The 23,371-nt window shown below is 40.5% G+C and overlaps 1 protein-coding gene across 4 annotated transcripts; it reads right to left on the bottom strand.

The window, feature by feature from the left end:
• Positions 1-2,121: 2,121 nt before the first annotated feature.
• grk5l (G protein-coupled receptor kinase 5 like) lies at positions 2,122-23,089 on the bottom strand. 4 transcript variants are annotated; one of them, XM_088374993.1, is made up of 16 exons: positions 22,589-23,089; positions 12,168-12,263; positions 11,952-12,064; positions 8,747-8,824; positions 8,510-8,607; positions 8,250-8,342; positions 7,111-7,174; positions 6,585-6,725; positions 6,315-6,505; positions 5,911-5,948; positions 5,629-5,718; positions 5,344-5,552; positions 5,120-5,257; positions 3,679-3,816; positions 3,354-3,481; positions 2,122-3,272 (listed from the first exon to the last, which is right to left on the bottom strand). In XM_088374993.1, the coding sequence occupies exons 1-16, from the start codon at positions 22,638-22,640 to the stop codon at positions 3,224-3,226; spliced, it is 1,716 nt and encodes a 571-aa protein (XP_088231119.1). In that variant the 5' UTR covers positions 22,641-23,089; the 3' UTR covers positions 2,122-3,223. The 4 variants fall into 4 exon arrangements, 3 of the variants coding, with proteins under 3 accessions (XP_088231119.1, XP_088231118.1, XP_088231116.1); XM_088374992.1 differs by having other exon boundaries at positions 3,350-3,481; positions 12,198-12,263; XM_088374990.1 differs by having other exon boundaries at positions 3,350-3,481; positions 22,589-23,088.
• Positions 23,090-23,371: the final 282 nt, after the last annotated feature.

Below are 23,371 nucleotides of genomic sequence, written 5' to 3'. Positions count from 1 at the left end.
AAATCCCGTTAAAATACTGGAATCCCCATGACCTATAACTTGGCATGCCTCCAACGGGATTTTAGGGATTACTCATTAGCGTCTGTGGCCTTCTGCAGGGTGAGAAAAAAAAGAGGCCAAAGCCGTCATTCAGTCAAAATATTAAATTCATTAATGGATTAAAGGACAATGAATCACATTTGACTTTTTTTAAAATTACAAATCCAGATGCACAAAAATACTTCCCCAACACTTCTCTTGACGATAGCGTGATCTAATTAAATTTGTCCCCTACATATTACATGCCCTCAGAACTGTACGATATACATTAAGTGATCAATCATTTATCAAATAAAAAGCTGATGGATATTAAAATGATCCTGCGAATTAGCATACAGTCCCGATCAAACATGCACGTTTTATTCTGAAGTAATAAGAAAGAGCATTGAATAAAGAGACGAGCATACTGTGGAGTACTCAAACTAAAGCACAAAGTTTATTGGGATTTGAAAGACATAGTGGGTTTGGTTTTCACATGCACCCAGCACACTTCTCACAGCAACTTCCTCTCTTGTGTAGTTGTAATGATTAGTATTCCCAGTGACACAAACATGAGTATGACAGCCATTCAGAGAGCACACAAGTGTGCATGTCTGCACGGGCATCGTCTGGGAGAACATGAACACAGGCAGGCACTTCAGTCTGATTGAGATTTTTTTTTCTTTTTTCATAACAAATACACAGAGATAGCGAGTTGGGATCAGACTTGGGTGACAGGAAAGGTGAATTAAATTACTTAATCTCTGAAATAAGCAAAACAACATGCACTTAAAAACAGGAAGACGAGGTGATGCTCTCCCTTTTTTAATTGGCTGTGCTGCTGCAACAAGGTCACTTTATCTCTGTGTTAATTTTCGCTTTCTCCAGGCATCTTCCTCTTCCAGACATAAATGAAGTGGACCAGATAAATAAAATGGAGATAAGATTAACCATTCATGGTTAACGTCCTTATTGAGTCTCAGAAGAGCTTTTAGACAAGATTAAACATTCGGAACATGTGAAGAAAAAAAGAGTACATGTAAAAATGAGGCAGCAATATTATTGAAACGCAAAAGGCATTAAGGGAGCAAGAACACTTAAAAATTCAGGAGCTGTAACTAAACTGTAGAAAAGACGCTTTGCATGGAATTACCATTGCAAGAATGTGCCTTAAGAGGTAAAACATATTCATTTTGGTGGGAAAAAAAAAAAAACAGCATGACATTATTTTAAATTGTGCAACTTCAAAGTCAGGCTGAGTGCATGTGTTCCTCTACACTTCACAGGGACTGTGCAGAAAAAAATCCTCAACAAAACAATCTATCCGATCCTGAACAGCATTTTCATTATCTTTTTTTAATTTTTTTTTTTTTTTTTTTAAATCAACTCTAAAGTGACACTGTAAACCGAGGAAGATACTGTGCTGTATGGGATACAATAACATCAGTGGAATGAGGTATGCAGAAGCAAAAGAATACAGCTGTCCATACATACACGTGTCCATGCAATGACAACACATCACAATTCTCACAATGCTGTTAATGTGCATCTATCTGATAAATGTGTCGCTATGCAAGCTATATGATATGCCCCCAGGCTCACCTTATCGTTTACCTTTCTAAAATAATGGCCTGTGTCATTTTTCGACATACTGCAAATTCTTTAATGGTCTCAAAAATCAACAATGCACAATGTAATTCGATCCGCTTATATACGGATGGATGTCAGCTTTTCGCTTTGTAGTCTTTAATTCAACTTCCTTCCTATTACATTCGCATACTCATCAGTATCTAATCACTATCGGAAGTAGAACTAGTTGATGCTTCCTACTAGTCCTACTAGCCTAAAGCTGCGGTCAGACCAAATGTGAGTGTTTCTGGTGCCGTGTTTCCAATGTTACAATATGGCACAGTTAAATTTCTTCCTATTAAATGGGAAAACGTAATGTACAAGATTATGAACATACACTTAGCTTTATTAATTATTACATTATTTTAGTTATTCAAAATGACTTCTTGTAACACAACGTGATTTATTTGATTGCGTGAAGATATGCCATTATCCACTTGCATGAAGTTATTTGGTGAAATGAACGAGAGGCTGTTAAGGTACAATATTCTTTTATTTATATAAATTAAGGAAACTATTTAACACACAATGCCTCACAAAGATAATACATTTTATAATCCGGTGCAGTTTATGTATGACAATGTTTTTAAAATAGACCCATCATTGATATTGTGCCTAATATTACGATACACCGAATGGTCCAAAAAATAATATTTTTTTTTTTAAACATGCTGGTAACCTCTGTTAAAAATCATTGTCTAGATCTTCAGTTGAACATCCATCCATCCATCCATTTTCAGTTGAACATCTCATGCAAAATTATATGATCAATTAATTTATACATTTAGTCTTTGGTTCAGTTTTAGTGTTTTCTGGGCGACAAATTGACTTAAGCCATTATTTTAGGAATGTGACGACAGAGAATGTGTGTAGTATACTGAGCAAACAGCTTACATACTGATCTCACGCAATTCTAAATGACATCTTCGGACCACTCCATCAACATCACACGTCTGATTTGTAATCTTTGGCCTGAGTGTACATGAGGCGAAACTAATAATGAGCTGAGGTTGTGGACATAATTGTCTGTTCTGAATGTTAAGGAGTAATATGAGGTAAAACTGAGAAAGTATGACGAGTGATACACAGATGGCGGCACTAGTAAAGTTAGATGGTTAGCTGTTGGGTACAGGGCAGGAAATAAAAAAACTTTTTTGATTTTGGGGGAAAAACGAAGCATCACCAGGGCCCACTTTTCTATTCCTATAGTGGGTCTTTATATTAAAATGGTTCCCCTGAAGAAAAAAAAAAAAAGCTTAGTTTGTATCCTTTAAACTCTTTCATCAACACGAGTGTCTCTGCTCTGTTGTCCAACAATCCTGAGGGTAAGAGGGTTTGTCCAAACATTTCAAGACATCTCTGACCACCCTAGAAACAAAATGGCCCGAGTACCTGGGTCTGGGTACCCCCTCTTATGGGCTGACCCATGAGACCTTAAACAGAAAGTCTCAGGACCCGACTGTCAACTAATTAGCAGTGGGTGAACCCTCACAGTTCCCTTCCTTTGGGTACTATATGGCTCCCACGCTGTAACTGCACCACTAGGGGGCAGAGTTGGACATAGAGTCCACAGAGTTTACACTGGAAGACTGCACGCGGCTGTGGGAAATAGGCACCTCCGGGTGCTAAAGCAGACAAGAAAAGATTGGCGTTAGAATTCCAGTTTGTATGATGAGATGCATGACCGATTGTTTCTACGTACGTGCCTCCTGAAGATCCTGTCCAGCAGGCTGCGTCGGGGAGGCTCTGGAGGTTGATTCCAGTCAAGGTCTGGAGGTCTCATCCCTTGAGGGCCAAACACATTCAAATCTCTGAAACACTCCGTTTCTATCATCTGGGAAGAGAGGACACCTTTGGCCTATTACAAACATTGGCTCCATTGTTGATGAACACACAGTCAAATCATTTTATGTGTACACCACAAACTAAGAGTTATAGACAAAATAAATGAAAATTTACTGAGAGACATCGTCCCTTACTGCAAAAAAAATGTTGTATTTATCATTAGTCCGTCAAGGAACACACGCTCACCTCATTCTGCCATGGGATGGAAACACTGCCTGTAGCAAATTTGGAGTAGAAGTCATTGTCAGTTTGGTCCAAATTGACTCCCTTGACTGTGGAGAACTGCTCAATGTCCAACACATCCTTACAGTAGACTGCCCGGGGCTGCAAGAGGCCAATAACCGTCAAGAGGATGAGATGAAACAAGTGTTTTTTTTTTCTTGACCTCAAAAAGAATGTTGACAATTAAGGCATGTTTAATGCACACATACATCCATGATCGGCGTCAGATTTTTATGTCAGGGTATAAACACACATTTAAATTTATAGCCCTCTGCCAGTGTCAAAAATGTGAAAATCCGCAATGAGTCACCATATACAAACCTTTTCTATAGTTTTACCCCCTCCCACATGCTTTAAACACAACATCGTAGTGTCTGTGGACATGAGACTGGTCCTGGTGGGCTGGCGTGTTAAATCAGTCTGTGTGCTGATTGTCTATGTGTTTCACTGTTCTACCAGCATTAACGGCTGAAAAGTGTGTTGCCGACTGTGGCTCTCCTTTCCCATATGGATGGACATTACATAAGTAGGTCAATCAAATTCCTTGCAAGGAGAGCTTCTTTTTCAAATGAGTCAAGCCTTCACATCCTGGCAAGGTCATTAAGTCAAAAAAACTTTGATTAGGCTGCCATCTTCTGGTACATCGGTAATACACACATTTTAAAGAGTAAACTGAAGACAGTTCAAAATAAAATCACTACGGTTGTCCTAAAAAAAAAAAAAATCCCCCTCAAATACATCTGGACTCTGAGCACCAGTAGAGAAACTAGTAGAGAAAAATCAGTATTTACATGAAAATGTTGCTCAATTCCAAAACCATTTCAAATAAATTTCCAAAATACCTGCAAAAAATATTTTCCCTTGTCAGTAAAACTCACCCGTACTCTACTCGACATCGATAAAAAAACAAAACAGTTTCTTGTACAGCACAGCAGTGCACAAAAAAAAAAAAGACCTTTAACCATGACTAAAACAATAGTCAAATACACAAATGAAGTTTTCCTGTTTATTGTAATGATCTAATTTATATATTCTTTTAACTTTTGAAGCATAGCTGCCAGTGGTCTGTTTTTGCACTTATAAGACAAATTAGCATGTTTTATTTTTATGTACAGGATGCATAACTTTGACTTGTGCTGATTTGATCAAATACTTGAAATGCACGTTGCCCCCTTTGTGTCTTTATTTTATGCCTTGGGCTTTATTGTGTTTTTTATACTTGGTTAAGTTTGACTGAGTGACGGGAAGGCTTGATGTGGTGTCTTCTGTGCGATCACCAAATAAATTCAATCAATCAATCAACCAACCAACCAATCAATCAATCAATCAATCAATCATGAATTTAACAGAATCGCAAGTGATAAACCGCCATATAGCGGGGGGGACACTATATCAGATTACTCACATCAGGTACAAAAGGAGGCTCCACTATTCCAGCTTCTAGCCTCTTGAAGTTGATGTTCTTGAAGAAGGAGTGGGCTTTGACCCCTGCTGCTTCGTCCCCCATGCACCCTAGCCTCTGCTTTGGGTCTTTGGTGAGCAGCTAAGTTAGTTTGGAGGAGAGATAAACCACAACATGATTCACTGTCTACCAGTCTGCACGAGAACCTCTTTCTGTCGAATCCTCACCCTTCTACAGATTTCCTTGGTGTCCTCTGTAAACTTGTCATTGTATTCCTCCTCTTCCTCTTGCACCCTTCTCTCCACCTCCTCCCTCTTCACTCGCTCTTTGCGGGCACGGAAGGGCGATCGCCCAGCGGTCATCTCGTATATGAGGCAACCCAGCCCCCACCAATCAGGACTCATTCCATACTTTTCGTTGTTGATCACTTCGGGAGCTAAACATGACCAAACAGGCTGTCAGATGAACAACTTGCATGTGTAAATTGAGATGTTAATTAGATTGAGACTTACCCATGTAGCCAACTGTCCCCACCCTTCCTCTGATCAACTCCCCTTCAGGCACTTTAATAGCAAGGCCCAAGTCAGAAATACGGATGTGTCCTGCAGTGCAAAAATAATAATGCTAATGCTGTAATTATACAATCGACATGGTTACAAAAACAACAATTTTGAAAATAAAAGTCTAAAGTAGCATTTATCCATTTTTTACACTATACTTTTACATACATAGGAAAATGTATACAACACTTGTGATGAAATATATCAGGCTCCTGATTGTGCTTTACAACCCACCATTGTCATCAAGTAGGATGTTCTCTGGTTTTAAATCTCTGCAAGAAAAAACAATGAAAAGGAAAATAATATAGACAACCCTTAACTCATCTGTTCTGTTAAATTAAATCAGTCACAGTTGTGATCAGAAGTTTCTCATCATCAAATTAGGTTTTTTGATCGATGATTTGTTTGAAGCGTTCTCTTTCCTTTGCGGAATAAATATGCACATGATGGCATGTTTGGGATTTTTTTTCTTCAAATATGGTTAAAAATATACATAAGGGATGATATTTATGCAGACACTACTAAACAATGTCCTTTTGCAAATGTCATCGTGACTAGTTGCTTTTGGCTTAATTCTGGATGGATATTTCTTTGAAACTTCTAACCACAACTCGAAATTTAGTCTTAAGATTGCCTACCTGTAGACGATGGATTCCCTGTGGAGATGCTTGAGACCACAACCGATCTGAGCAGCATAAAACTGGACCCTGTCTTTGTCAAAGCCCGGTGTGCCCATGTTGTAAATATGAAACTTCAGGTCGCCACCATTCATTATGGTCAGCACCAGACAAAGAGCGTCTTTTGTCTCGTACGCGTACGCTAAACTCACCTAGAGGCCAGAGGAACTTGTTAAGTGGTTTACTGTGACCAGCACACAACAAGAACTATCTTTTGTAATGTTTACCCACCACAAATCTACTGTTAACTTTCTCCAAAATCTGCTTTTCATTGAGCGCCATCGACTCTCCTTTTCTCTTCTTTATTCTCTTCTTCTCCAGCTTCTTACAGGCGTACATCTTTCCCGTCGCTCGAACTTGACAGGCACACACCTGAGACAAAGCAAAGCGCATCACACATTATTCACATTGTAATAAATAAAGACGGCATCACTTCATTTTATTTCATTGAGACACAGCTATGAAAACCTAGAGTGGACTAAATCCCTTCGTCACATTTTCAGCAATTCTCTGCTGCCAACTTTGTGGGGACAGTTTTGGGAAAATCTCAGCATGACACTGTTGAGTGCACAAAGCAACATTCATAAACGCCTCTTTGGAACAATCTCATCAAAACCATGAAACATCTTTGGGACTACTACAATAGTGATTTTGAGACAGGTCTTATCGTCCTTCATCGTAGAAATTATTTCTTGGAAAATTCCGAGTTAGCGTATTGGTAAAGTCTCATTACTTTTGCCAAACTGGTATCTCTCACCTCTCCAAATCCTCCCTTCCCAAGCACTCGGTATTGTCTGAAAGTGTCTTTAGTGATTGGTTGCCTGACAAAACACAAACAGAGGAAAAGCCATTAATACATGTTCATGCACTGTATTATTGATTAGGACACAGATATTATCTGCAGAACTCAATACCATCCTGAGTCTGTTTCCTGTGCACAGGATGGGGCCTCTTGCGTGCAATTTTACTTTCCAGACAACGGATATGATCAAGGATGCTCTGAGAGCCTGCTGTTTACTTGAGGCTGCATCTGATATGGTGCTCGCTCTGCATCAAAGATGTTCCTGCCAAGAGTGATCAACTCCTATTAGGAGCGTCCACAAGTCAGCTGTTCCCTTCTAAAACCTTTACACTTTTGGGGTTGGGTTCCTTTTACTTTCATCACACTGAAGGTCTATTGAGGTTATTGAGTTTTTAATGCTCAATTGACGTTTTGAGGTCAACGTGAGAAACATCCATTTCAGTTTCAAAACGTCTGTACAGTTGACCAAATAAATGAAGAGTGTGAGAGATATATTGTAAAAGAAGAATTAGAGTGGATCGTATGTGGCGAAAAATTGAGTAGTATTTCCTTTTTGTTGTATGTAGAGCTCGGTTACTGGAATGGGACAAAAAATATATATTTTTTTTGTTAATTATTATTTCATATATTCATATTATGATTTCTATTGTGTTGTTACATTTCAGACTGGTAGTCTGTTGCAGCTGCCAAGCTCACGGCAACACAAAATCTAAACCGGTAGAATTTGTACCATTAACACAGCGACGTATCGCTAAACCTATCTGAGACCGGTCACTAGATTGATCCAGCAGTTTTGGGTCAGAAGAAAGTGAAGTGCTCTCACCATTTTAACGCTAACTGCGACATAGGTCAGATGTTTATCATTTTACACTGGGCTCCAACAATACAGTAAGTCTTCATCATCAGAATTGTTGATATGTACGTAATGACACTCCATAAAATGACACTACTCTCTTATGATACATTTATGGTTTATGGCAATCCACTTTTAGGAGAGCGTCAATCATTTACAGAATTTTGCTATATCTATCGAGATCGCGCATTATAGCCCACAATTAGTGAAGGCCCGCTGCATAAACCTTAAAGGAACTGACCTCTCCAGCATCTTCCACTGCAGAAAGCGGTCAAAGTACATGCTGTTCTCAAAATCTGCAAAGGGAGCCCCGCTCAGGTAGTCGTGTACAGCTCTGGTTCCAAACACAAAGGTGGGGGGCTCAGTCATCACAGTAAAATGTAAGCCAATGCTTTACACACCGTACATGTGAAATGGGGATGTGTGAAGGCAAGGAAGAAAAAAAATACAAGTGACTACAACAAGCAGGTGAGTGGATGTAAAGATGGAGAGGTGACTCACTTGCGGCAGTTGCTGAAGATCTCCTTACATGGACTGAGCTCAAGGTTCTCTCGGCACTGATCTGCAAAGACCTCTGCAATGTCCACACGCTGAGGTGACTACATCAACACATGCATATACAATTCTCTTTGTCAATAGACACACTCCTCCAAACAGGATCATGTTGTCTAAACAATTATTACGTATATCAAAGAAGAACACTGTAACTGTAACAAGAAACTCGAGAAGTTAACTCACTTGTTTGGACAGAAACGTCTTGACAATCTGGTCCCCTCTGCTTTTTCTTTTTTCGTCAGGCGTCACCTCGTAATCTTCCTGTACGAGCAAATGACTCATCATTAACAACACCCAGAAGATCTGTCATCCAAAGTTTCCATTGTGTTGGTGAAGTTGTAGTTGGCTGAAAATATATTATAATTAAATATATATAATTAAATGAGACAGCCTTGACTATTGCCAAGACCTAAATGTAATGTGGAAATTTGTGGGTTTTGTGTCATTTTGAAACAAATGACTTTATTCATCCATTTTTTTTATATTGGGTATCCACGCTCACGAGGGTCGCAGGTGAGCTGGAGCATAAACTAGCCAACCTTGGGTGAGAGACGGTGTAAACCCTGGGCTGGTTGCAAGCCATTGTCATGGCGAACAGTATCGGGCTGTAAACAAACAACCAAATCGCACTCACATTCACACTTTTGAGCAATTTATATATTTTTGGAATGTGGGAGGAAGCCAGAGTACGCCGAAGGAAACCAAAGCAAGCACAAGGAGAACATGCAAACTCCACACTGCAACATTATTATCTTTTTTTTTTTTTTTGAGTGAAGCAAATATGCCCCAAATGACATTCACCAGTCTTAGGAAAAATACATGTTACAATATTTCCACACCGCCGATGATGTCAGTTAATCATGCTAGTTTGATGTTTCCACATTCATTTAAAGCTTATGCGGGTGTGTCAGAAGTCCAGACGGGAGAACCCGCGTAGATGAAAGGTGTACAAGTCCAAGCGCTTAAAAAAAAAAAAAAAAGTCTTACGCACGAACGGGAGAATATGGCCCTAAATGCGTGTGTTGCTGTCATTCTCACAAACATATGGTGCACTTGGCTGTGTGTCTATACATATGCTGCCATTCACACAGAGAGCCATGACTGTTAAAGGCTGCTCATATTGGACGTGTCAGAGACATGAAAAGAACTCTGACGCATTTCCGAGCGAGCACTTTTAACTTTCAATGTGAAAAAAGATGGGTGGAGGGCTGCACACTAGCCTGACACTGTCTATCAGTGGCTTTTTCCCCCCAACAAGGCCCTGTGTTGCCTGGCAACCACACAGAAAACACGGCAGGATTCCTCGAGGTCCTGGAGTGTCACAGTGTGTCACACCAGCGTCACCATCTTTCCACTATAAAACACACACACACATATACATACAGTACATACACACATAAGCCTGGAGATTTAGGCTTTAAAAAGCAGCAGCGTCACTGACACTTCGGGACAAGGGAGAAAGGACATACAACTTGTATACACTGTCATGAGCAGAAATACACCTGTAATGTGCAGACAAACTGATGCCGAGCCATTTAATATTAATGAGATGTACAACATATTAAGAAGACTTCACAGTATGATGGCACAACGTAAAAATGAAGGTCAAGTGGTTGGAAGACTTTATTTCATTACTTTCCATTTGTCTACCTAATAAATTGGCAAACATACAAACTCACTCACTTGACGAGATTGTACCTCCACCTTAAATGTAGTCATTGACATTGTAGGAGCTCAGCCTAATGGACAAGGTGCCCCTTTAACCTTTTGGAAGCAAGAGGGGGGATCCAGCACGCACGCACAAAATGTGCACGCCCTTTCTAGTGGAACCCCAGAGCACATTCCTTCCTCAGTCACACAAACTCTTTAAAAGCTCTCTCTCTCTTCCAAATGGCCACACTCACTGTTTTCCAGCTTTACAAAAAGAAACATAAATAACCACGTTTCTCATGTCTCACAAGTATCCCTCCTCAGATGAGATCAACAACGTGTTACCAAAGGAAATACATAGGGTGGGAATTAAGCAACATAATGAAATAGTTTTACACAAAAAAAAAACTCTGACCGCACTAGTCTCGTCTTGTTTCACTCATTCACTTGGGGCCAAACACCTGCATGATTGTAGTGAGCAGGGCCACAACTAACAATTTTTTTTTTATACTTGATTAATCTGAAAAGTATTTTGTTGATGAATCCATAAATTGGGTAAAAACAACATATTTGATTCAATAGCATAATATTTAAAATGGCATGAATGAATTCCGATTCAGTCAAAAAATTGGCCCAAAATGTTCATAATAGATTCCCAAAGTAAAAAAAATGCTTTATTTTGATTTAACACAATCAGGCTGTTGACATGTTGGACAACAGAAATGATAGAATATTTATTTTTAGGCATTTACAGTAGATTCCCCCTTGCAGAGGGCAGGTCTCCTGACACTGCACCTAAACACTCACATTTTTTGATTAAAATTTTCAACCGCTCGCGTGACCTGTAAATTTGCTGTTTTTTAAAAAAATTATTATGAAATATTATTGTTTGTTGCTGTCAAGGTGAATTGCCACTGTTAACACTGGCGACATGGCGATGAACAAAGAGGAGCAAGTTTACTAAAAAACAATGAACAATGTAAAAGAGTGCTTTCTTTTTCTCCAGTCGGTGTAACGTGTCAGAGGAGACAATCCGATAATGACTCCACATTGTTTTGTGAAGCAACTGTCATGGTGAACAAACGCAAGAAATTCCGTTTGGATCAGTATTACCAGTAAAAAAAAAAAACTTTCTATTGTGCGCCCAAATTTTGAATTAGGGGCGATTGTGCTCCTGTATAAAAAACAAAAAAGTTAGTCTGGAACCTCGGCAGTGGGTCACTTTTATGGCAGTTTGACAGTGACAGAAAGAGGGGGAGGGATATGTGTTTTTATGTGCAGGGGGTGTATTGGAGGAGGGTATGCTGGAATTGGATAGAGTGGTGTGAGAAACAATGCTGCCCTTTTTGTGTGGTCACATACCCGCAAAGATATTCTCGGCATAGACAAAGATTTAAACGTGTCAAGTGGGAGGTATTCCGTCTAGACGTGAACAGAAAGCGACATGGGATGCGCACACGATAGTGGGGTGCATTTTGGGAGTAAGGGGGTCATCTGAATAATTATCATTGGTCCAATGCCAGCACAGTGTCAGGCAGCAATGTAACGGAATGCATGCATTGCAAAAAGTGAATTCTTGTGAAACGTGTAGAGTCAAGGTTAGAAAAAAAGCTTAACTCCACCAGGCCAATAAAAGTATTGCGATTGTTTCCACTGTAAATAATGCAACTGCTGGGTTGATTTTGTTGTTGTTGTTGCACACACGTGTGTTTGGGTATATGTCTGTGTATGTGCCTACCATTGCATCCAGTAGTTGAATGCAGCGTTGCAGTTTTGGTCTGGTCTCACAGTAAAGACGGAAGAGTTGCCTTCCAATAGGCTGTTTCTCACAGATACTGACATAGTCCTTTTCTACAGAGAGAGACAAACACAATCCTATAAAACACAACCAAACACACTTTTGCCAAACTCAAGTCAGCATACGCACACACACACACACGAACACAAACCATACCAACGCTGTTGCCCAGCTCAGTGCACTGACTTATGTGGGGGAAACGAAGGATCTCCTTCCATTTTTTGCTCCTCCCTTTCCGCTTGCCTCCTCCACCTGCAAAAGAAGAGATTTTCTTAGTAGAGTGCAAGTGAAGGCCTACTGACAGCAAAGAGAGGACAAGAGTGAGCGAGGGACGGGGTGGGGTTGTTGCAGACTCTCCGCTGAATGAAATCATAGTCTCAGCTTGTATATTTAATTCATAGATTACGTTGGACTTCCTCTCTAATTCTCTCAACTCTCTCACCACTTTTCCTCTGAGTGGAAATGTGTGCATCTACACAAAAAGTAGCCTCTTCTGACCCTCTCAGCTCCCATCATAGGCCACAACGTGGATGCCAGATTGGATTGCACTGCTGTGGATAATCTAGCATCGACTTCCTTTTGCATCATCAACATCTTAAATCATTCAATCCAAATAGATTTCCTCTTTAAGGACAATTTAGCCATTTATTCTTGCAATATTAGTAATTAATTCACAGATTAAGTTTGTCTTCATTTCCCCTATTAACTTAATTTCCCGAAAGGATGCAAATACAATTCCTTTTATTTATATTTTTTTAAATAATCAATTCCAGCTGTTTTGTCCAGCGTCTTGTTTGTCTGCTTTATTGATTTACAGTATATCCTGTCTCCCAAACTGGCTGAGAATTCATTAAATTGTTAAGCGCAGCGGAAAATGACTGTGAGTGACTCGGCTGCAATATTGCGACCATGAGAACAGGAAAAGCAATGACAAGCAGACATCTTTAAGTAATAAGCCTGGAATGTGAGCGGCACCACGTCATGCTGGAGCCTCCGAGGGAAAGCTTCAGCACTTTTGTCTTCTCGTTACCGCCTCATCCTCCCCTCCTCTGTTGTTCCACTTCATCACTAAGTCTTCTGTTACGGACGTAATGTTTTTATTAGGTTTAATGGGGTTTTTTTTTGGTGCTGTTTGCATGCAAGCAGTCATTTTTCATACTGGTTGGTCGTCATTTTTTATCCTGAGGTCGAAAGATGTTTCCTTCAATCTGTGTCCAGTAACCATTTGGTTCGGTTCCATTTAACATGGCTAAGACCGAAGACTCTAAGTGGCAATAAATCTTGTGAGACCTGTTAGAGGACGTATTGCCTTTAGTTGAGCAGACATTACAGAATCCTGCTCACCTCGTAATTTGTGGAATGGTACCATCACTCAACTGTTTCTTGATCACAGCCAAACTTCTTTGACATCTTACAGTGTCATCTGACCTCACAGATGATTCAGACTGAATGAACAGACACTGCTAACATTTTGGAGAAAGTGGAGTCTTGTGGAAAAATTGAGTAGGAGAAACAAAAAGAGGCTGAAGGTTTGATGATATCAAACGATTTTCTATATAGTGTCAACATAAACAAAAGCATTTTGAATAGATGATTTAACGACGGGTTTAATGACGTAAAACGTTTTTCAATATAGCGTCAACAGAAACAAAAGCATTTTGAATAATTTAAATACAGGGTTTACTTTTAGAAGAGATACTCTCCCTGAGGAGTGAGTTAGCCACATACGATGATGACAACAATTGGATAAACAGTTTTTATACAACATGTGATCAAGATGTTCTTTCATCACAGTTGAGAAGAGGTCATATGTCCCCAGACAAACACGAAGCTTGAATTTATTAATAACTCAAGCCAATATATCCCCTAAGAGAATCATTAACTCACAGCACCTGCTACTCATCAACATTGTTTTAGGCTTCATAAGCTATAAGCAGCCACACTGGCTGATTTAAGCTCCTGGAAAACACTTAATACAGTATATGTAGTTATATTCCACATCTGTGTTGCCCTACTGCTTCCAATCATTTGATTTCCTTCCGTGAAACTATGACGTCTGTACTGAGAGTTCAACCCCACTCACTGCTGCCTCTTGTGTAAAAAGAAGTCCCTGGAGGGGAGAGTGTTTTTGGAATTTGTCTCAACTAAATGACTTCTTGTTTCAACCGTTTCAAATAATTGAAATAAACATAGGTCACCCACACTGTCATTCAACTTTTGGGTCCATCCAATTTCTAATCATTCAATCCCAGGGACGTATTTTAATGACATCATCAAGGCCACAGCTTGTTACTGAATCAGTTTCTTTCATTCCATATAAATTCAAATGTATGTCTTATTTTAATAAATGTTTTGCTTGACAAAGCCACACTATTAAAACAACAGAAAGCTCTCATGTCCAATGTGAACCATTTTGCCCTTGCTCCCAGGCTTTATGTATTTAGTTAGTTAGTTTATGAAACAGAGCTCATGCTCTCAGGGTCCGTCACTTACACGGAAGCAGAAATACACCCTGGACTGAGGCGTTGCTGTGCACAGGTCCATGTCAGTTTAATTTATTCCATACGGGCTGTGTGGTCACTACACTTTATTTATGTTTCCCCTTAACAGCTCTGACATCATCAAGGCATGTCAAGTCGAGTAAAAATAAAGTTAAAGAGGGAAGGACGTCCTCCTGGCACTAGACTTGGAGGTTGCTGGTATCCAAAACATGTATGTGTGTGACTATGAGTGTGTGCTTGTACCTCTGGCGGCACGGAGTAACACCATGATTAAGGTTTTTCTCCATCTGCTAGTTCTTCTTCTGCTTCTATTTCTTCTACCTTTTCTATTGTCTTTTTGCAGTTGACACATACTTTTGGTGTATTTCCGCCGGTGGAAAAAAGGTGGCACTAATACACGGAATGTCAACGTGATTAAGAAAAGGGAATTTGGGGTGATCGTTTGAGTTCTAATTTATATAATTCACAAGACCAGCCAAACTATGAAAAACGTGCAAGTTGAATATGGTTAAATGTGAAAAGTACCGTACTAGAATAAACAAAATGAATGATCATAATAATGTGAATAATGAATGTATGGAGTTCCATCAATAGAAAAATGGAGCTTGTTGTTCTCAAGATAAGCAGTGCTCAGTTTTTTGCACCACAGAGTCAACTTTGTTTTGACAGACCGGCATCGAAACAAATTCTGAAACATACAATTGACCATTACGCTATAAGGCTGGCATCACAATATGATGTGTCACCAAAGAAGGCAAATTTTGATTTCTGAGTATTCACCTTGTCAGTATACTCACCTCAAAGTGAGTTCACAAACAACAAATGAGCTAACGCTTATTATCTCCTCACAGATTCTCACATCACCTCCTTCGTCTAAATCGTTAAATGTCGGTATCACAGTTGAGTCACAGCCGGGTGGTCGGTCAGGAAAGGTACAAACACAGTGATGCACCATGATACAAACTCCTTTGTTCTCAGAAAGTATTCCTTTTCCTGCATCTCCACAAAGTCCAACTGTTCACGAGATGGAAATAGCCAAAAGATAAATAACATAGCAAGCCCATTTGCAAATGGACAATTTGTATCTGCTTTAAATTGTCTATTATCTAATACAGTGTTGTCATGAAGAATGCATTTGGGCAGACTGTAAAAGCTGTGCATTAGCAGGGGGAAGAGGTAATAACTGATATGGATAAGAGTAAAAAAATAATCAATAGACAAAACGATGCAATCTAGTACCTGCAATAAAAACCCTGCACAAGCTTCAAAGCTTTGTTACAGAAAGAAGACCAGTTCGAGGGCTTCCTGTAGTTATGCTTCACTGCGTTTGTGTGTTTCAGGAAGCGGAGGGAAACTGCCCAGACCTGAGCACAAGGAGAAGACTATGGCCGGAAGACGCTTTTGCCTGGTCCGCAATGATGTCATGATGGTCTCTCTGCTCTGTAGCCTCATTAATATCTCTGAACTCGTCTCTCCAATCATGAACTTTATTTCATCAGCACTCGCAGCAAACAATGTACATTTTTCACTTGGCAATTATGACGTATTCTCGTAGTGTAGTAAATGCTAAACTGCATAATGTAAGGCCATAAAATATAACCATGACAACTACAATTAAAGGCAGACCTTGTTCTCAGCATGTAGTACAATTCCAATCTGCATTCAATCATTGTGACGATTTACCTTCATGTCCTTGTAATCACTACTGCTAAAAATAGAAACCAACCCAAGGGCAGAGTGAGTTCATATACTCTGAGGTAGTCAAACCGGTCCATGACCTCATAGCAGTTATTGTTGGAGTGATTTTCTGCCGATGTACATGTCCGTATAAATTGCATGAAAGGACTGAATCCTCACAAGAGCAGACAAGGCAGGGTACCTTTCCTGTTTAGGAAGAGTCAGGTGCAGCGGGTTTCCTGTTCTAATAATATATTAACTATGGAATGCGGAATGGAAAAAGTATAAGCGCAGCTCATGCGTTAAACTTCGACAAATTACGTTATCTAGCTTCCTGTTTGATTACAGTGGAACAATGTAGGGCATCCCGGTAAATTAAGCTTACAATGGGACCTTGGTTTTCATGATTCATCTGTTCTAAATCGCAATCATATGAAAAACAAGGCAATATTTCCCGTAGGAAATAATTTCCAATTATTAGCCAAAAGCCTACAAATTATGTGCATACATGTGGCATTAGACGGTTTTTACTGCCAGTGGCCCCTCTTAATGCAACCCACCAATTTGTATTGGCTATTGATTGATGATCAAACCTGCAGCATCTGTATGAAATTTAGCAGTATGTACCAGTGTTTGTACTTTGAGTTCTTTTCTAAATTGTATCCTGTTTCTCACATTCTTCATCCAAGGGAAAACTGGCATTTTCTTTTGCTCCATTCTAGCTCATTTAGTAGTCACAATTAACATCCATCCATCAATTTTCAATATCGTTCATCCTGTTCAGAATCACAGGGGGGTGCTGGACCTTATCCTAGATGACTTCACGGAAAAGGCAGACTTCACCCTGGAATAGTCACCAACCAGTCAAATCCACATTCACACTGCCGCTGACTGGGTAATTGTGTGATCAATTTTTGACTTATAAATCCATCCATCCATCCATCCATCCATCCATCCATCCATCCATCCATCCATCCATCCATCCATCCATCCATCCATCCAAACATCCATCCATCCATCCATCCATCCATCCATCCATCCATCCATCCATCCATCCATCCATCCATCCATCCATCCATCCATCCATCCAAACATCCATCCATCCATCCATCCATCCATCCATCCATCCATCCATCCATCCATCCATCCATCCATCCATCCATCCATCCATCCATCCATCCATCCATCCATCCATCCATCCATCCATCCGGGTGTGCTGGAGCCTATCCCAGCAGTCATCGGGCAGTAGGCGGGGGACACCCTGAACCGGTTGCCAGCCAATCGCAGGGCACACAGAGACGAACAACCGTCCGCACTCGCACTCACACCTAGGGGGAAGTGCTCAACCGGCCGACCAAGCATGTTTTTGGAATGTGGGACGAAACTGGAGTGCCCGGAGAAAACCCACACGGACACGGGGAGAACATAAAAACTCCACACAGGGAGGGTCGGAGGTGGAAACGAACCGGCACCCTCCTAACTGTGAGGCGGTCGTGCTAACTAGTGCGCCACCGAGTCACCCTTGACTTATAAATAACAAGGGAAAAAAATACTTTGCATGATGAACGTGTATCTGTGCACCAAATCTCATGTTGCCACTTGATTCCAGGAAATGGCCTAGTGATGCGATTTTGTTTAAAAAAAAAAAAACGGCGACAAATTTCAACAAAAAAAATCGAAAATCAAACCATACAGAAACTAGGCATGTGAAAATTGCAGCTTAGTCTTTGTGAATGCCACCATAATAAAACACTCCTTGGCAGTGACGCTGACCTTTGTGTTGGTAGGATCCATAAATATTTTGATAAGGCAATTAAGGCAAGGGTTATGTAATCTTTATTTGTATGAGCAATGATTTCAGTTCATGTCGGGGTGAAGCTTTGTCGTTAACTGTACTGTACGACCTACCCTGGTGCAATGTATGTTGCTAACCAAACGCATGTGACCCTAAAATAGGGTTAACATGATTACACAGCCTTCCGTGGCTGTTTAATTTTTCTAAAATTGCTCTCACCGTTGCACAAACACACACGCGCATAATCTCCACATTGAAGTGGAAGTGTTTGTTCTATATTTTACACAATCTTTTAATTCCAAATTGTTTTGTCCATGTTATAACAACAATTCAGAAAAGAATAACAAAGAAAAGACCTGCACAAGATTCTGTTGTAGATTTTAGCTTCTAACATAAACCTGCTGTTTGTTGCTTATCTTGCCTTTGACATCTGAACATGTAGTTTAGAACTGCAAGTTCAGGTTCTTCTTTCCCTTGCTGTTTTTATTCTAGACTTCCTTGAAGACAATGATTGATGATTTTACTATACACAGTTAGCTCTAATTTCTTTTACTCTTAAAGCCATTTAAAAATATTTATACCAGTGAGTAACTCTCAACTGTCAACTCCCATTGACACAGTAAACACAATTACATTATAGTACATGGTTTGCAGCAGTTTGAAGAACTTGCAAGTCATAGTGCCAGAGCAAAATGTGAATGCACGTCATAAAGAAACAATGTTTCATGGAGCTGCTGACTAAGGGTGAGAGCTTTAAAACATGCTGGAGATATTGATTATTCCCCTGACTAATGCACATAAAATATTAAATGGATGTGCCGTTAAAAATATGGCAACAACACATGCTTAAGACAGAATAAATGCTACTTAAGCATTTCAGGTCTATCGCTGTTCTGCTCAGGACATTCCTGGAGTTTTATACTGAAATAATTGATTTTTCTTTTTTCATCCATTTCCATTACACCCGTGGTTCTCTCCTCTATTTCCCAGAGTTCCATTCAACAACCCCCAAAGAACAGATGTGAACTCGTAGCATCCAGAGTTACATTATACTGCATGTGTGGGCAGAGGCAGCAATAACAATAGAGATGCAAGTGCCACAGAGCTGAATATTTCCACTCAAGAAAAAAAGTGAGTCACACTCCCACTCAAAACACACAGCCTTGTGGTGCCAATGTAGAAATGTGCATCTCTACTTCTTCTTTTCTTGATGCCTTTATGTACTACCGCATGTACAGCCAACAAATCTGTTTAGACTCAGATTTAGACTTGTATGGATGACATTCAAGAATGTTGCACAGCTCTTTTTCACAAAAAGTTGCCAGCTTGCAGTAACTTGTTGTGTTATCGCAACAGCCTTCACTCCAGCTCCCTGATGATGAGGCTTAACATCATGGCTGTTACATTGTTTTCATATTTTATTCTTTAGGCAGCTCTGCTGGTTGTAGCAAAGTAGTACACTCCATTTTGCAGCAAGTGCATACTTGGGCGTCAGTTAATTTTCTATTTATTCATATCTAGAGAGCACATGTACAGATAATCTACAGAGACAATTATTGGCTTGACAATTACATACTAACTAGCTGATGCGATATTAAGCATTTATTCAGTGTCGCGTCAACAAGGAATATTTCAGAAGCTGTGTGTATACTCAGAACTTTTCAAAAACGGAAAGAAACAAAAATTCCCTGTCGTTCTTGCGTAAACGTGGCCGCGAATCATTTCCCATGAAGACTGACATATTTTTCAAAGGAAAGGAGATGAACTGGCTTGCTACAAGTATTGTCCTTCCTCCATCAATGGCGAATAACACTAACTACTGTATTACGGTTGTGTGAGACGCCAAACATCGAAAACAAGAAAACAGACTGAGAATGTCAGCAGGCAGCAGGAGAGTGGAATTTACTGTAGTCAGTTGCAGCCCAAACTAAATACTCCCGCTATGTTACCATAATTTAGTGAGGCCATCTGGCTGCAGCGCTCCAGTTTTTCCCCCTGTACGCTCATTCATTTCAACTGCCAATGACGTTTGCCGGTTTGGGACTCTACAAGCGGTGCCGGGAGTTGTGAATGGGGAGGCAACACACACACAGTCGCGGTCGACTTCCCTGACACACTGGAGTGCGGTTACATTTAAACAAAAGAATTCACCCTAGGAAATTAACCATACAGGCTGCTATTAAATGTAAGCTACTGTTAAATAAGCATGCTCAAGCACGTCACAGTCACACACTCAGCCAAGCCTGGCCTGAATACGTTTCTTTCTGTTGATCAGCTGTCACACCAGCAGATTTTGTCCGATAATGCATATTAGCTAACAGACAGTGACAGCATTGTCAGAGCATTGAGAGTGGCAGTCAACTGATACATGGATGACCATGCTGAAAGATCAGGGTGTTATGTTTCACTGCACGCACTCATCATCCATAAAGTATCTTCCATAGAGACCGGAGAGCGGCTCCACAGGAAGATGGAGATCGGATGGCAGTTGCCCACTCAGTTTGTTATGTAACAATCAATCTGATTAGATGGCTGATAGGCTACTTCTAACTGATGGAGCAAAATACCATTCTTTATGTAAGACAGTGGTCGTGATTGCTTTGTTTTTCTGCGAGTGAGTGGGCCACTGGAAATAGAAGATGACTCATATTTTCTTCATTGGGAATGACATGAAACTGATCAGAAATCTATGCTGAACATTTCTACAATGTATTTGTATCTTTAAGAGTCACACTGCGGATAGAGGTCCCATTTGGCCAACATCAACAGAATTGTATTTCTAAACTTCACTGTTTATTTCTGATTTTGAGCCAGAGAGCATTTGGATGGAGGATGGAAGCCGCAAAGTTCTGCACTGGTTCTCTCATAAGCAAACGTACAACACAAACTGGTAAATACTTTTGATTCATTCTCCCACCATGTGACATTAGAAAGGGCTTAAACTCTGCCATACATTCTGGGCCTTGTAAGATGAAACCAAATCTCAAAACATGTTTAGAGCGTTTAAAGGACATGAAGCAAAATGACTTCTAACAATCAGTGGCAGGTTTCGCTGAGTGGTGTGAGAGTGCAAGTGATAGTTACGGCACACAAGCCACTGAGAATATTATACTTGAGCAACTCAAAGGGCCATCTCATCCCTTCATGTGGTACTGGCTTTCCTTTCCCACACACAGCCAGAGACTGGAAAAAAGACCAATAGAGCAGCTGGGACAAGCAAGTTCTGTCATGGGTCAGTAACTGCTCTTATTAATTTGCTAAGCTTGATTTCCCCCTCTGGCCCAGTCATGCTCTGCTTCCGTAACACAAATGTCCAATCTGACGTGTAGGCGAATGCAACCGTTGGTTGGGGTTTTCATAGCAAGGAAGCTTCCCGTTGCACTTTATTATGCCATTAATTCCCACAAACGCCACTCACGCAGGCTGCCCTCCTTTTTCCAAAGTATGTCGTCACGGTGAGCTACGAAATGGACTGTCATAAAATCAGACTCGACTCCTGCGTCATGGCGCATTTGGCTTTTGATACAAGAACCCTTGTGCTGCCACATTTGTGTTTGTGACACAAGGGTGCGTTTGATACACTTAGAACAGATTAAAGTTGTCAATAAGGAATCATTTTATTTCTTAGGGGAGGGGGGGGGGGGGGGGGGGCATGAATACAGCAAAAACACACACACTGGCCACAACAATAAATGCACCTGTATGAGCTAAGTCAAAAGCCAATCTGTTAAAAAGGTGTTAATAACAAGTACTGCTGTGGTTTACGTTTGCAATGGTGTGAAACCACTCGGAATTCAACTGAAAAGTATTTCTAATCGTAAATAGAGGACACTAGGGTGCCGAAGGAGTGGTTGTGCCCTGCCATTTTTTTTAATCTCTATTTGCCCCTGTTGAAATAATACAATCAGAGTAGTTGCACATCACTTCAAACCATTAATTGTGTTTTATTGTATTCATGCCTGGCAGTATTCATTCAAAGTTATTATAAAGACACTTTTGAGTCAACTTTTCACTAAATAAAGCAGGTGTACCTAATGACATGTCCAGTGAGTTTATCAAGTTGATCAAGAAAATACATTTACATAGGGAAACGTTATAGTTCCGCTGCAAGAGGATAATCTCATACTATTGCAATCGTGGGCAATGAATTACATTTGAATACATTATCCTATTTCATTTGACTTGCATGTACTGTAATTAATCAGATCTGATCACCATTACGATTTCTTTTCCACTCCTTACCGGCGCATCTGTTTGGCTACATTTTTTTCTGTGCATTTTAAACGAAAATACTTATTGATTGCGTCAGTCTATACGAGTGTTTTTATGTGTCTGTCCTGCAAAAGGCGCTCATTCATTTTCGCAGAAACTGAAAGCGGATGCGGGGAGCAGGTTTGCTCGGACATATGAGAGAAAAAACGCGTACTGTATCCAAAATGATGAGGACACAATGTGTTGAGCTGATTTTGTTGAATCGTTTCAAATGTTGGCAGTAACCTTGCACAAGGTGTGGGAATCCTCTGGCGAGGTTTACCTGCAGTCATGACCAGCTCCGTTTCATTTCACTGAGAAAGAACCATGGACACTTGCATCTTGAAACTTACCTTCTCTGGCTTTAAGCAGTACAGTGTTGGCCACGATGTTCTCCAGCTCCATCAAAACAACAAAAAAAACAAAAACAAAAAAATAAACAAAATCCCGAATGCAGAGGTTCACGGCACACAAACGTCTGCAGCGGAACCACCGTCCTTGGGGCTCGCACGGCTCGCGTAAAAGCGTCTTCACTCCTTGTTGGCTGCCCAGGAAATTTCACTCATGACAAAGTCGTATGAGATGAAAAAGGGTGTCATAGGTCTGCTTGCTGTGCAACACGGACATCGTTGTGGTGGTGGGATGAAAGTGCGCTGCTGCATTTCTACTACCGCAAAGCCGTCCCATGCGTGATGTGCCTCGAGGATATCCCCAGGGCATAGAAAAACCACACTGGAGAAACTGCTGTCAGCAAAGCGACTCCCCACGGTGGATTCTTCACTGCAGCGCACCAGCGGGATACCGACAGCTTCACGTTTCGGCGGCAGGGGTTGGCTGAGTGCAGCAAAGCGGACGTCAGTGCGCCCCTCTCCTACGTCATCGAAAGTGGGATGGACCCCCGGCCCCCAATTGTGTCAAGCCCATTTCACTTACCGGAAGTGTACGCATTTAGTGAGTCCTCAAAGTAAAAGAGATTGTATTTCCGACATTCGTAAACATTTCACGTTTATTGAGCCAAGGCACATAAAAAATATATCGTAAAAGTAAAAAACAAAGGAAAAAAACATGGCCAGCGCTAGGCAGTCAAGGCCAGGAAAGTCATTTAAAACGTCAATTCTTATATCTATTCTACTTAT

This window comes from Syngnathus floridae, chromosome 5 (genome assembly GCF_059516105.1).
Source record: "Syngnathus floridae isolate MCC-2025c chromosome 5, RoL_Sflo_1.0, whole genome shotgun sequence".
Taxonomy (NCBI): domain Eukaryota; kingdom Metazoa; phylum Chordata; class Actinopteri; order Syngnathiformes; family Syngnathidae; genus Syngnathus; species Syngnathus floridae.
Note: the sequence above shows the minus strand (reverse complement) of the source record. Positions and strands in the feature narration are given on the sequence as shown.